Below are 14,502 nucleotides of genomic sequence, written 5' to 3' on the forward strand. Positions count from 1 at the left end.
GACCCTCAACCACTGCGCCACCGGGGAAGCCCAGCCCTGGGACTTCTGATGCCCCTGAGTCCTTTCCAACTTTATACCGAAATGCCCATGATTGGGGGATGCTCTGGAACTTGCTTCCTGGGCCAATTTTCCGGTAAGGTGTTTAGAAAAACTCTCACAGTGCTACACTGATAACCAATAAAAATTAGTGACAGGCACTGCAATATCGAGTGTTTCCACCCAAGTGAGCTTAAGCCATTAGTGCTAACTCTGCCAACGCTTAAGGGGGGATCCAAACACGTCCTAGCTGGCAGGGCACTTTACAATGTCCGAAACTCAAGGAGGTTTGCAGATAAGACCATACAGTTACAGAAATAGTGGAGAAACCTAAAAATCAGCCCCCTGGCCTCACTGCTGACCTTCTGACCAGCCAGGCGCTTCCTCACAACCAGGGTGCTTCTGGCTCTCTAAGGGCGTTAGACCTCGGCCTGTGTAGTGTCATCATCAACGAGGGCAGGGACTCCGGAGGAGAGGGGACAGATGCAGGGACAGGCACGTCCCTCAAGTAATGCCCCGTGGAATGGCAGTTAAGTGGATGTCCTCAGCGCCACGATGAAGGACCTGCTTAACAGGAGGGCCAGTGCTCGACTCCTGCAACCAGCCACGTACCTTCCCACACCAGCTGGCACAGCATGCCGCCCAGGTCTCCAGGTCAGAACCAAGAGATGATGAACTCGTGTGTTACTTCAATGGTCATGGTCACCCCTGGGACGTGCCCCTGGCCTGCTGCAGCCTAGAGCTCCAGCCTCAAAAGGGTGCATGATTCTTCCTAGTAAAAGGACAGCTATACCAACAGTTTCTTACAGAGGTTCTGGGTCAGCAGAGCTTATTCGATTTGTTGCTGGAATTCCTCTCTTGGAACCCATCACCTTGAAGGCAATGGCCATATCTTATGAAACGCGGGTCCTGGTTGTATGCAACACTTACGTGTTCGCTGAATGCAACGATAATTAGCATCTGCCATATGTTTACTTTTTTGCCTATGGAACAGCGATAAGATGGTTATGAAAATAAGAGAAGGGAAATTCCATACGCATTGGGATTTCTGTCCCGAAAGCTAACCGTTGTTTTCTACGAGGCCTCGCATGCCTTAGTTAGAAGCCTTAACTAGGGGAAATCTGCCCGACACTGATAATCCACGGGGTGAAACACAAGCCCAACCCGCAGACAGAAGGAAGGAAAAGCCTGGCTCAGAGGAGACAGCAGGCCAACCCACAGCAAGGCCAGCACGGTGGGGACCCCGCAGCGGAAGCAGCTGTCACCACGTGTGCCACACGGCAAGATGGGGGATTCGGATGGAGTCAACACACAGGTCTCCTGTCCCTGTTACGTGGGGTCAGGGAGGCACCATGTTCCCCAGACCCTGGGCTCTCACATCACCTCCTCTGTTTACAGCTGTAGCTGCTGCTTTGCGCGAGAAACACAAAAGCTTCAGCTGTTTTCCCTCGAATCACTCTTTGCAACGGTGGGAGGTGGATGGACGCGTGAGGGGTCGAAGCCCCCAGCAACCAGCCTGAAGCCACTTTGAGCCGAAAGCTGTCGCCTGTCTAAAACTCCGTCCAAACCGAACATGCTAACGGCCACCGCAAATCATGGCCGGGACAGCGCAACCAGAATCGCTGGCAGTTAAGAGAGGCAAAACGTGGGTTTACCTCCGAGAGTTTGATGCACATGTTTTCCTGCCAACCTTCTTCTGGTGGAGATTCTGGAAGGAACACCCAGTCGGCCCCACAGGCCAACGCACTCACCAGGGCCAGGTACCTGCACGGAGACAGCAATGACCTCGTGGGGCTGCGCTGGGAACCCCGAGCTCAGGGCCGGCCCCAGCAGACAGGACGCCGCTGGCTCCTCGGGAACCTTTCCTGGCACCTTCGTGCTCCCGCAGGGACTGTGCTAGGGGTCCTCTCCATCCCAGTCGCATCCGCACGTACGTACCCGCAGTGCCTCCCCATGACTTCCAGGACAAAGGTCCTCTGGTGGCTGGAAAAGAGATAAAGGAAACATCCACTTAGCACCACCGGGAAGAGCAGGACAAGCAAATAGAAAAGCCTGCTTTGTATCTACGGCAGGTACCTGAGCTGCCCCGCAAATGACCCACTTTCTACACAAGCAAATGCTATTGTGAGTGTGTTTCAAGCTCTTTCGAGCAAAGGGGCTGCAGCAGCGAGCAGCACCTCCCGGTTGTCTTTTATAGCAGGTGTGCTTGTGCCAGACACGCTCACGCTACCAGGACACGTGTGTGTGCTCTTTCCAAGACAACGGCTCTGCCAGGCAGCGTCAGCTGCTTCTCGGGCCACAACCGTGGGTTGGAGACCGCCCGCAGCAAGGCAGGACACGACAGTCACAGAGTCAGGTCCACACCCGGGGACCACAGCCTTTCCACCAACGGGAAACTAACCGCCACGAGTGACCCTGGGAACCCCAAGGGGGCACGGTTTGCAACCGGTCACAGTTCCACTGGGTGTGGCCCTGAGACAGCGGCAAGTGCCTCATCCACGAAATGGAGGCACGCGTTCCATTTTCTCTCTCACGTGGCTTTCGTGAACGCGCTTCGGAAACCCAAGGGCTCCGCAGAAGGCATTATGGTAAAGGTTCTGCCGTGAGTCTACAGCACGGGGACAGAAGGTCTCTGCCTCATCTACGTGCTGGGAAATCCATAGGTGAGAATTCGAACAGGCGGGATGCTCGCCCAGCTCTGATGGCAGCTGTGCAAACTCGGGGCTTTCCTTTCTGCGATTCCTGCAGGAGAGCTTTGGGTGGGACTTTATGTAATGCTGACTTTGTCTTTTTCTTTTTTCTAAATTCTCTCCAATGAACACGTTTTCCTTTTACAATTGGGAAGCAGTGACTTTTGAAAATTGAAAATAAAAAGTAAACCAATACGAAGTTGTTTCTAATATCAAGTGACAAGGCTTGTGGAACCTTCCAGAGCGGGCACTGAGGTCTCCGCAGCCCGTGTCTCAAGCCCAGGGCCGCCCGCCCGCCCGCCCGCCGGGTCCCCACAGGCACCACCTCTGGGCGGTCGTCATGATGGCGTCCACCACCTCGATGATGCGGTGCAGGGCAGAGTCCGTGCCGATGGTCATGTCGGTGCCGCAGAAGTCGTTGTCGATGGAGCCCACCATCCCCACCACGTTGAGGTACCCGTGCTCCTGCACCTCCTCCGCGTTGATCTTGCCTGTGGGGGGACAAGCCACACGCCCAGGATGACGCGGGGAGTGGGGAATGCACGCTTCAACACGGGTTTCCTACGCACTGCATCAGATCTGTACGCGACCCGATCCTGCACGCTGACGGAGAGAAAAGCCACACAAAGCTGGAGCTGGGGATAAGATAGGAGCAGTCATTTGCCACCCAGACAAGAACACCGACCCAGGTGTAAAAATTAAAGCAAGGAAGGATTGCACGCTGCAATCGGTGGATACAATCTGACTTCTGTCTGGCAACGGCCTTGGAAAACGGCCTGGCTCCGAGTAAGACACGTCACCAGCCCAGATCTAAGTCTGAAAGAATATCGTACAACTGGTATACTGATTCCTTACAGGCCCACGGGGGCTAATTAGTTGGTAGAGATCTACTTAGCGGTCTCAGGAAAGACCACCCGGGATGGTAGAGCTGCTTAAATGGGACCAGAAAGGTCAAGGTCAGGGGGGAGGCAGCTATCCCTCTCCTATGTTACCACCCCACGCGCCTGCCTTACACCAGAGCACGGTGCAGAGACATCGTTAGGTCCTTTGCTGCTGGCGTCTGACAGCCCCTCTCCATTCCCCAAACAGACGTCACAGAACTTGGGGTCATCGCTTTAGTGCAAATTTACGCTTTTCATAAGGTTGCTATTAGTTCAATTTGCTTCCACTGGCCATATTTTATATTAAAGTGGAATTTTGTAACCACATGTTTAAAAGACAAAAACCACAGAATATATAGGTTTCTCGAAAATCCTTTCCTACGATAAAGGACCATCCAGCAGCAGGTCGTTACCATCTAAATTCAAGTCTTGCAACAACTGATAGAAAGACCCCAGGGGAGCTGATGGGGGGCAGCCACGGGCGTCTGAGTACAGGTGTGAGCCGGAGCCACACTCATGGCTGTTTGGCTTCACCTCAAGCCCCTGACCCTCCTCCGTAAAGTGGGGATCGATACAAACCCTCTCAGATGGTTGTCACGAGCAGTGCACAAAACCACCTATGTCAAAAGTGGAGCCGCGGGCTTCCCTGGTGGCGCGGTGGTTGGGGGTCCGCCTGCCGATGCAGGGGGCGCGGGTTCGTGCCCCGGTCCGGGAGGATCCCGTGTGTGTGGCTGGGCCCGTGAGCCATGGCCGCTGGGCCTGCGCGTCCGGAGCCTGTGCTCCACGACGGGGCGGGGCGGGGGGGGGCACAACACTGGGGGGCCCGCGGACCACAAAAAAAAAAAAAAAAAAAAAAAAGTGGAGCCGTGCCTGGCACATAGGATGGCGGAATGTTATTCTTATCATCGTTATTGTTATTATTTGAGGCACGAATATAAGTGCTGAGGTGGCGACTGTAAGATCTGCATCGCCACCAGCAGCAAATACCTCTGGGACAGTTAAGCAGGCAGAACGTATGAACTCAAAGCTCTCTGAGGGGATGCGGAGACGAATGGGGGAGACAGAGCCCCACGAGAGTAATGGGCGTGGAGACAGAGACACACCCTCCCGGGCCAGCTCCTCTAGCAGCCCACTCCACTCCTTCCGGAAGATATTGGCCCCGGTGAGACTCCCGTCCCCGCCGATCACACACAGGTTGGTGATGCCCAGCTGAACCAAGTTATGAGCAGCCTTCAAGCGGCCTTCCCGAGAACGGAAGTCCTTGCAACGCGCGCTGCCAATAATGGTCCCTCCCTGGAAAAGAAAGAAAACCGTGTTTATTCATTTCCTCTCATTTGGACAGAAAGATGGACAGATTGGTGCATGTGAGTGCTGGTGTAAAAACACAGGACTTTCAAAGCGTAGGTTTCCATCCTTTTCATCTTTTGAATCGATCAACTGTGAAAGTTTAGAGTTTTCCCATTTTTAGCTCTATCCCAGAATTCAATGGCTAAGGACGCTGCATCATTCCCAAGGGGAACAGAGTAGGGGACGGAAATAAGGATGACCGGCAGCCATCAGCTAAATGCCTGGAGCAGAAGAGTCCGCGAGGTAACAACAGCTGCCCCGCGGGGAAGCTGCGTAGCACAGGGAGGGCTGGACCCCCCGCACGCTCTCTGAGCCTAAGACGGGCCCAAGGCCGGTCTACAGCCACAGCCAGAGAAGCACTGTGTCCAGCGGCCCCAGGTAATAAGACTCCCCCTTCTGTTAGTCAGGGCTCCCCACAAGTGCCAGCAAAATAGAAATCTGTGAGCCGAAGGGATTTATTTTTGCACGAGATCTGCCCCACCCCTCCCTGCCCACACCCCTTTTTCAAGGTTCAATCTTAGTGGGATTATCCAAACTTCTGGGAGAGAGAAATCATGATTTTTCATACTTTGTTTTTCAAAAGCAAAGGATCCCTAGCTGTATTTAGAAAAGTTCAGGATGCCTTTACACGAACCCTGCACACACTGATAAACTTCAGTTTGTGCACGCCCGCTTCGTAAGGCAAGGTGCCCATCAGCAGAAGGGATCCTGGGTTAATAATGACGGTCAGTGTGACGGGGCGGCGTCAGGACCTGGCACAGCACCAGGAAGCCTGGGTAGAAGGTGCAGGGTGCAGAGCAAAGATAAGCCAGGCCTCTGGACTTTGATTTGACCAAGAGCAATTAGAGGGTCACATAATTTCTATCAACGGGAAGTCAGCAACCCATAAACATTGAGGAGATAACATGGACAGGGCCCCAGGAATGAAACCCAGGACCGAGTGGGTTGCAAAGAAGTGGACACCAGTCTCTCTCTCTCTCTCGCACACGCACACACGCAAACACACACACACCCCAACCATACTTGTATTTCCTATCTTTCTTCACAATCACCATAGCAGAGTGGAAATGCTCTCCTCACACGTGGGTTTCCTGTCTGGAATCCAGCTGACCATGTCCTGAATTTTTGCAAATATTACTCTACCTAAGTATCCATGGTTGTCCCACTTTCCTTCAGCCTCTTCCCAGGAGTAGTAGAGCAAAAAGCCTCAAGTGCAGATTTCAACTCACACCCCACTAGCATCCGCCCCCGCCCCCCCCAGCTTTACTGAGATGCAATTGACATACAACATTTGTAAGTTTAAGGTGCACACTGTGATGATTTGATACATGCATATATTGTGAAATGATGACCACCATGAGGTTAGTTAATACATCTGTCAATCCACATAGCTACCTTTCTGGGGTGAGAACTTTCAAATATACAATACAGCATGGTTAATATTTTTAAAGGTACAGAACGTGATAACTCAATATTGGTGCACATTGTGAAATGATCACCATGATCAAACTAATTAACACCTCCATCACCTCACCTGGTTACGTGTGTGTGTGTGTGTGTGTGTGTGTGTGTGTGTGTGTGTGTGTGTGTGGTGAGAACATTACTCTCTTAGCAACTTGCAAGTATATAATACGGTAGTGTTAACTACAGTCACCACGCCGTACATTAGATCCAGAACTTATTCACCTTATAACTGGAAGCTTGTGTCCTTGGACCAGCACTTCTGCAACACCCCCAGTCCCTAGCAACCACCATTCTACTCTGTTTCTCTTGAGTTTGCCTTTTTTAGATCCATGTATCAGTGAGATCATGCAGGGTTTGTCTCTCTGTGTCCGGCCTGTTTCATGTAACATAATGTCCTCAGTGTTGTCCTACATTGCCGGACTTCCTCTTTTATGGCCAAATAATATTCCCTTTCTATCTACACACCATATTTTTTCGTCCCTTCTTCTGTTGCACTAGCACCTTCAGAGGGAACGGGACCGATCTCTTTTCTTTCAATTAAAAACATACTCAACATGAGTCACACATGAACACATACATTTCGAAAGATCAAATCGCAAGAGCTTTTCATGAAATCCATTCCTTCCATGTAATCTCTTGATTTCTCAACTGACTTGGAGCCTTCACTAAGCTACATTGTTCCAGGAACTTATTAGGCACGAAATATTCAGGCAAGAGTTTCCTTTAAGTTCCACGTGAGCAGCTGTTTCGCCTGAAGTGGTATGACCTCATCCTTGTGCACACCAAGGAAATCAGCCCTGTCTGGGTCAGGGCAGAACAGAGATGCTGTGTTCCCACTAAATCCACAGCCCCTGGAGGCTGCCAGCCGGGATCTTTCCCATGCTTTGTTACACTGATGCCAAATGACTCCCAAAACCCAACAGGCAAGGAGATTTGCCACTAAACACACAGCACCAACAAACCAAAACTGCCTCAACGTTAATCTGCTCTAAAAAAAGATACCAGATCCCCTTCAAGTGCCACTAGCCATCACATGTAACTTTTTCTTGCAAGGATAATTCCTCAGTGTGCATGATGTAGAGCTTCTTAAAAAATTTAATTAAATGGCAAATTAAGAATGTTTTCTTTCCATGCGAGTAGATAAGAATGATGCCGGGCAGCACTTTAATCTGTTGCAGGTATTACTGGAGCATAAGCACAAGAGGTTTCAAACCAAAGAGTTACTCAGAGAAAGAAGCAGGATGGAAGCTCAGCACGTACCACTTGCAGGATGCTGGAGACACTTTCCCAGTCGGCTTCCACAATGTTCCTGCCACCGTCCACCATGCCCTGGTAACCCTGGGGGAGGGAAGGAACACCTTTTTAAGACTGGGTTCAACTGTGTTGAGACGTTAACTGATCCATGAGTTACGTAAAATGGAAACTCCGATGACAATGGATCCAAATTCCTAAGAGCCCGATGGTGAGAAGACACAGCGTAATACTAGTGACCCTTCCAAGTGGTACACTGTGGGAAAGCCTCTTAAGTTTCCACTCCGACACTGGGAATTTCCACCCAGACTCATCCAGAGTAGCACAGCGAGTCAGAGAGCTTGCCTGGTGTCTACTGGCTCCTGAGAGATTGAAAAGGGATGTATTTACCCTAACACTGTTGGTGACTCAATACAAACTCACGGAGAGCAGTGGTGTCGATCACGCCGCGTACAGGAAAGCATCTGCCGGGCAATCCGCGACTCTCCACACACATGAAATAGGGTCTACAAGCACAGATGGACGTCACCCCATCCTCATCTGCCTTACCTTCCAACTAGTGCCAGTTTACTACACTGGGGGGAGACCCTGAGTGACTCGGGACGGCAATGCACATTTGACCAAAGACAATTACATTTCAACTCTAAATGCATCTCATTCTCCCCACGGACTGTACAAGATCAAGAATGATCCTGCGCCACAGCTAAGACTTGGCACGGCCAAATAAATAAATAAATACTTTTTTTTTTTTTTTTTTTTAAAGAATGACAGAAATGTTCATTTGCATCTCTATCTATGTGACTCACCTTCCAGGGCATTTACCCCTGAAAAGGAGTAGGCATTAGCCATTTAGAAAAGTTTATCGCAATAGATGATTGTTGTGGATTCCTATCTCCTGCTTAGTGAAAGTCAAGAGGGAAGGAAAAAAAGGAATATAGATTTTTAAAAATGAAACGGCCCATGGAGTATGGGGCAAAAATTAATCAACAGTGCAGCCACCTTTATGGGTGATCAATTTGCATATTTATAAGTGTAAAATTTCCAACAAAATATAATACACATTATATATGATAGATGACATTATAATTCTTATGTTTAACACTGTTATATAACCTAACGCTAGATTATAGACATATTATTTATATATTTCATATATAATATACACATATATCATAAACTTCTGTACATTCTACAAATGAACCTGCTCTCAGCTTCTCCCTTTTCTATTTGATTCCATGCTCTTTCCCTTTCCTAGCTGTCACACATATTAACACAAGACTATACACACGTGCACATATGTATTTATATATTGATACACTATATATAATAAATATACATGACATACAGTATAATTATATTACACATTATATTAATTACAATACAATACATATAATATCAATATTGTATAGAAATACATCTATACCCATGTGTGTGTGTACAGTCTAGTGCTACACACGTGACAGATGCTCCCTCGGCCTCAGGACGGGCTGGGACGGGGACTCCCACGGCCTGGCCTTCACGGAGAAAGAGTGGAACTTCCTCCATACACACCTCGGTCCAACTCTAAGATCACTTTTATCTTTTTGTCCCCATCTCCCTTCTTTCTGGAAACCGTAGACGGTGTACATTTTTAGCCTGTTCCATTTAAAGTACCGAGCCTGGTGTGGCTGTTACCGTGGAGGGCAAGGGTGACAAGCGTGTGATGTGATCCAGCACCCCCATCCGCCCGAGGAGGAGCGCTTATCAGAGGTGTTGTTTAAGTTGCATCCCGGCATGTAAGCTACCTGGGACAGGCTGGCCCGCAGACCACCCTGCTGCTCCAGGAGCGGGCGCAAAACAAGGTCCTCTCCTCTTCTCAGTGGCCCCCAGGAGCTTCTTTCCACAGAATATTAAAAATAGGTAGACAGATGATAGGCAGCCAGACAGTGGCGGACAGATAACCGACGGCAGGTGACAGGTGACGCGGATCAGAGATACTGGCAGAGGACAGACGGGAGAGAGAGGGAGAATGTGGCCTTAGGGCTGCCCTTTCAACGACCTCTCCCTCCTCCAGACTCCCAGGCCTCTGGTGGGAATGACGCTCGCCCTGCGTGCACAGGGCAACTGAACAAACCACAGTCAGCGGACTTTTGTTTCTAAGATGCCTGGGAGGCAGGGAAGGAGAAGGCGAGCAGCCCCGGGGCCTGGGACCAAGTTTCAGACCCTCGACCCCGCTGTGCTGACATGCACCCTGCAGGGAGGGGTGATGTTTAATCATCCAAACCCAAGTGCTTCTGAGAATGAGAGGAAACTTGACGGTAGTTCAGTCCTAACGGCCTGCATGAACCCAGACAAGACTCTGGCAGAGCAGGATGGGGAACTGGGCTGACCCGAAGGCCTTGACAAAACAGATAGTGAAAATCTTCTAATGCCCTCACACTGAGAGCCACCGGGGAGATTTCTGCACACTCAGCCACTAGGTAAATAAAGAGACTAGGGAACCAGTCCCCGAGTCTTTTACAAGGATGCTTACAAGGATGACGTCGACATAGCTACAGCGTCAGGGACTGCCGAGGGGCTGTGTCAGCCGTGCAGGTGACAGCACCAACTTCGAGATGATTCCTGCAGCACCTACTCCTCAGCCAAACACCACGGACGGTTAGCTGCTTAATACCTGCCCTATGGGGAATGGAAACATTTCCTTTCCCTTGATTATTTCTGAGAATTTAAATACGGATTTACTAGAAACATTTGCAAATCCCTTTCCTCCTACGGTGAGAACATGGCAAGCCGTTCTACAAACCATAACGCTTATTCTGAGGAGGAAAATGTTCTCCAGAAAGAATCTGCTTATTTTGTGTAGCCTAAATGCATACAATAAAGAAAGTGACTAAGAAAGTGGATGATTTTGCGAGTGTTGCACTCAAAGCAGCTCTCTATTGTGCCCATGGGCTGGGTCAGAGGAAATGACTCACTCACTCTGTAATTTGTGAAGCTGTTAGGCCCATGGGACATCTGAAGAATAACTACCAACTACAGTTTTAAGTTGTCTTTTGCTAACATAGAAGATGTTACTAAGTGAGGGAGACCAGTTTTACACAAATGTACAATGATTTATAAATTCAGAGGAGATTTTTCAAGTCTCCTTAGGAGGCTGAACACTCATTCTGATGCAGCCAGAGCCCAAATTACTATCTCAAATTGTTTCAGGATCTGCCTTCGGAGCCAGTTCTATGATTCACACAAGAAAGGCAAACCATAAAACCTTGGAAGCCACGCTTAGTTTTAGACCAAAAGTAACACTGTCTCGCTGGTCCTGGTTCATTAGGTGACCCCCAGGAGACCCTCGGCTGGTTGTATCAAATCCAGCGCTGATCCGTCTAAGAACATGCCAGAGGCTCTGAAAACATCTTGACTTCTTGTCTGGGATTGTTTTGAGCAAAACAGGCACAGTCTCCCAAATGATTATGTAGGAGACGCTGCCACATGTAGGGGTGTTTATAGGCATTTGTTAAATCTGTTCTAAATAGGGTAAGAGTTAGTCCACCTGTGGGTGGCTTTCTCTTATAAGAAATCTCAAGTGTATTGTTTAAAATTAAAGACCCAGAGGGAAATTACAATCTTGTGCTATGGCAAAGTTGGCTTTTAAAAAAAATTTATTTTTAATTTATCTCATTTTCATTTTTTCCTGAGAGAGAAATTAGTTTTATGCTATAACAAAGTTGGCTTTTAAAAAATTTTATATTTCTTATTTTCATTTTTTCTGGGAGGTATATATCTCTATATAATTATGGTATCACTAGTGTTTGCATTTGTCCAGACTCAAACCGCACATATTTACTATGTACAGTCCTTTGTATATTGATTATACCTTAATAAAACTTTAAAAAGATATTTGCAATATATACCAATTGAAGACAAAGGTGAAGTTGAAAGAAAATTACTGGTATTTTAACTCTGCCTGATGGCAACCTTGCCTTCATTTTTGATTACTTTTAAAGAGACAAAGTCTCATAGCCCGCCTCTAGTTCTTTCTACTTACAGCCACTGAATTAGTTGAATTAAATACGAAGTTTTAAGGCCAGTTCTTGCACTGAAGCCAGGTAAGATGCTCTGCTCCATTCAGTCTTGGCTGTTTGTTTCAGAAAAGTGTTGGATGGGTCCCCATGTCTTCTCAACTTAGCGATGCTTTTCCCGAATCCTGGATTCTTCAGTCAGCAGCTCTGTTTGAATGTCAAGCATTCCAAAGACCAGAGGAAACAAACGCTAAAAAGATAACAGTATCTAGAAAACACTTTTGAAGTGTGTTATCACTGACATTCAGCGACTTCTCCAGGGGTTCCAAGTAAATACCTGTGTTTGTTTCCTACAGAATGAAGGTTTTCCAAGTTAATTCCTTAATAAATAAACTTTTCGCTTATAGGATTTAAGAGCCAGCACATAGAGAGGTTGGCTCTGAACTGCTCAAGGGTTAGTAAGTACATTGTGCAGAGCCAGGTGTGGGTGCAGGAGAGACAGGTGGTGACGGCTCTCCATGCTGATGGTTTTCAACGTTTGGGAATCATGAGTTTATTCAGCGCATAGGAGACTCACGGGCAGAACCTCAGATCACACACTTCCTCCCTCACCCAGAGCCTGCTCGGCCCCCGCTAGGTTCTAAATGCACAGACGCTCTGGTCCAGGGAACCAAGTCACCCCTGCTTGCTGATTTCACAGCTTTGGGGAAAACGCCTTTGGGTTTGTCCTTGGTGAGATTTGGTCAACTCCAAACTTCCGAACGGGTTACAACACTACGAGCCATGGTACAGCCCTGAACTTTGTGCTTTTGGAAACCCAATGATTTATTGAGCCCTCTGGTGCTATTAGATTTCTTTAAGCCAAAGCTCATAATACACAGTTCCTGGTATGTTATAAACCTTAAGTCACAGCAGGACAAAGCCAGTCGCATAAGCCAGCCCTCTTACCTCACAGTGAATTATGTACTTAATTAGTGGTATCAGCTGGTAGGGCAGAGGCAGGGAGGGAGATGATCTTTTTTGCAACTTGGGCACTAAAATGGTACCGAGAACTAGATGGTCTAAGCCCAGGGCAGATGCTGACGGTGTGAGGATCAAGCCAGATCACATGGGAAGGATCCAGCTGGACCTGGCAGGGAGCAGGCATGCGGTTAAAAAGGGTGCTCAGGGCCGTAACAGTTCACTCTTCCAGGCGTGCACAAGCCAGCCTGCCACCGAGAAGGTAGGTCTCGCCCTGCATTCCCCAGGTCATCCACCTTTTGTAAATTAATTTAAAGAACTCAACCAATCCAGCAAGGGGCACGTCAGCCAAAGGGCCAGGCGGCACCACCTCTCTCCCAGCTGCACAGCAGAGCTTCTACCTATACCTTCCGGCATCACTGTTACTATTTTTAGACGGGCGGTTAGTGGTTAGGGAGTTCTGTCTTTAAGGAAGTTAAAATGCAGAAATGGTACGCGTAAAACCTCAAGGAAATAAGACAACGTGATTCTGGTCACCTGTCTTGGCCTTCACGGAACTATTGGGGGGCAGGTGAGGGTGGTGCCTGCAGGCGAGAGCAAAGGGGTGACAAAGCCAGACACGTCCCCAAAGTTGACCTTCTAACCTGCTCTCTGTGCGGGTGGGTGGCTTTACCACCTGTCCTGCCCACACATCCCAGGATCACAGGACACCCAGCAACGCCACCTGCGTCTCCCTCCCTCCCTCCCTCCCTCCTGCTCGAATCCCCTGCAGGGAGGAGCCCGGGGTTCCGACAGAAGAGCGGAGGTGGTGCTGTGATGAACTGGGAGATTGGGACTGAGATATATACACTAATATGTATAAAATAGATCACTAATAAGAACCTGCTGTATAAAAAATAAATAAATTTCAAAAAAAAAAAAAAAAAAAAAAAAAGCGGAAACTTGGCTTCTGGACAGGACGGCCCACGCTGCCCTCGCTGGGAAAGTGGGTTTTTGTTGTCGTTTGGTCACAATGTGACACTTCTCACTTGAAAATCTGTGAAAGCGGCCAGTTCACCATATACAAGAAGAAAAATAATGTGCCTTTGTGGCAAACAGAGGCAAGGAAGAGAGACAGGGTACCAGTCTATTAACTGACAACTAAAGCATCGTAGGATGCCAGGCTGGGATGCTCAGGGCCCTGACCAAGTGCAGCTCAGATTCCAGGCTGGTCAGAGAGGGACCCAGGGCTCCCGTGAGAAAGCCACTCACTGGACCTCCTGTGATGGCCGAGGAGACCAGAACGTTAGCTCCCAATCTTGTTCTGATGTCCCTGTTCTTTTACAGTAGGAAGTCCTGGCTCACCTCACCCATTGAGAATGTGTTGTTTGTAATAAGATTAGCTGCTGAAAGTGATGCTCTACTCCTAGCCTTTCTTCAATGGGTGACGATGGGTGGGCCTGATATTCACAAATGCTGGGCTTGAGGAGGGCCAAGCCGTTAAGAGTTCTTTTACTTCGTCACAGCTTCCCCTTCCCCCTCCCCATATCCTCAAGGCCATGCTCTAGTAGGTCTGTGTTTTATTCCCGTCCTACCCCTAGGCTCTTCATGACATGTTTTTTCCCTTAGATTCCATAATATGTGTTAGCATACGGTATTTGTTTTTCTCCTTTTGACTTACTTCACTCTGTATGACAGACTCCAGGTCCATCCACCTCACTACAAATAACTCAATTTCGTTTCTTTTTATGGCTGAGTAATATTCCATTGTATATATGTGCCACATCTTCTTTATCCATCCATCTGTTGATGGACACTTAGGTTGCTTCCATGTCCTGGCTATTGTAAATAGAGCTGCAATGAACATTTTGGTACATGACTCTATTTGAATTATGGTTT

General features: G+C 48.5%; 1 protein-coding gene across 1 annotated transcript in view; it reads right to left on the reverse strand.

Moving 5' to 3' along the window:
• Positions 1-14,502, reverse strand: part of PFKP (phosphofructokinase, platelet) — a 73,386-nt gene that overhangs the window by 32,267 nt on the left and 26,617 nt on the right. Inside the window, exons 3-7 of the mRNA XM_007110714.4 lie at positions 7,679-7,756; positions 4,711-4,900; positions 3,052-3,217; positions 1,975-2,019; positions 1,692-1,800 (exon numbers count right to left, since the gene is read on the reverse strand). Coding sequence (XP_007110776.2) covers positions 1,692-1,800; positions 1,975-2,019; positions 3,052-3,217; positions 4,711-4,900; positions 7,679-7,756 — 588 coding nt within the window. The remainder of the gene's footprint in view (positions 1-1,691; positions 1,801-1,974; positions 2,020-3,051; positions 3,218-4,710; positions 4,901-7,678; positions 7,757-14,502) is intronic.

This window comes from Physeter macrocephalus, chromosome 11 (assembly GCF_002837175.3).
Source record: "Physeter macrocephalus isolate SW-GA chromosome 11, ASM283717v5, whole genome shotgun sequence".
NCBI lineage: Eukaryota > Metazoa > Chordata > Mammalia > Artiodactyla > Physeteridae > Physeter > Physeter macrocephalus.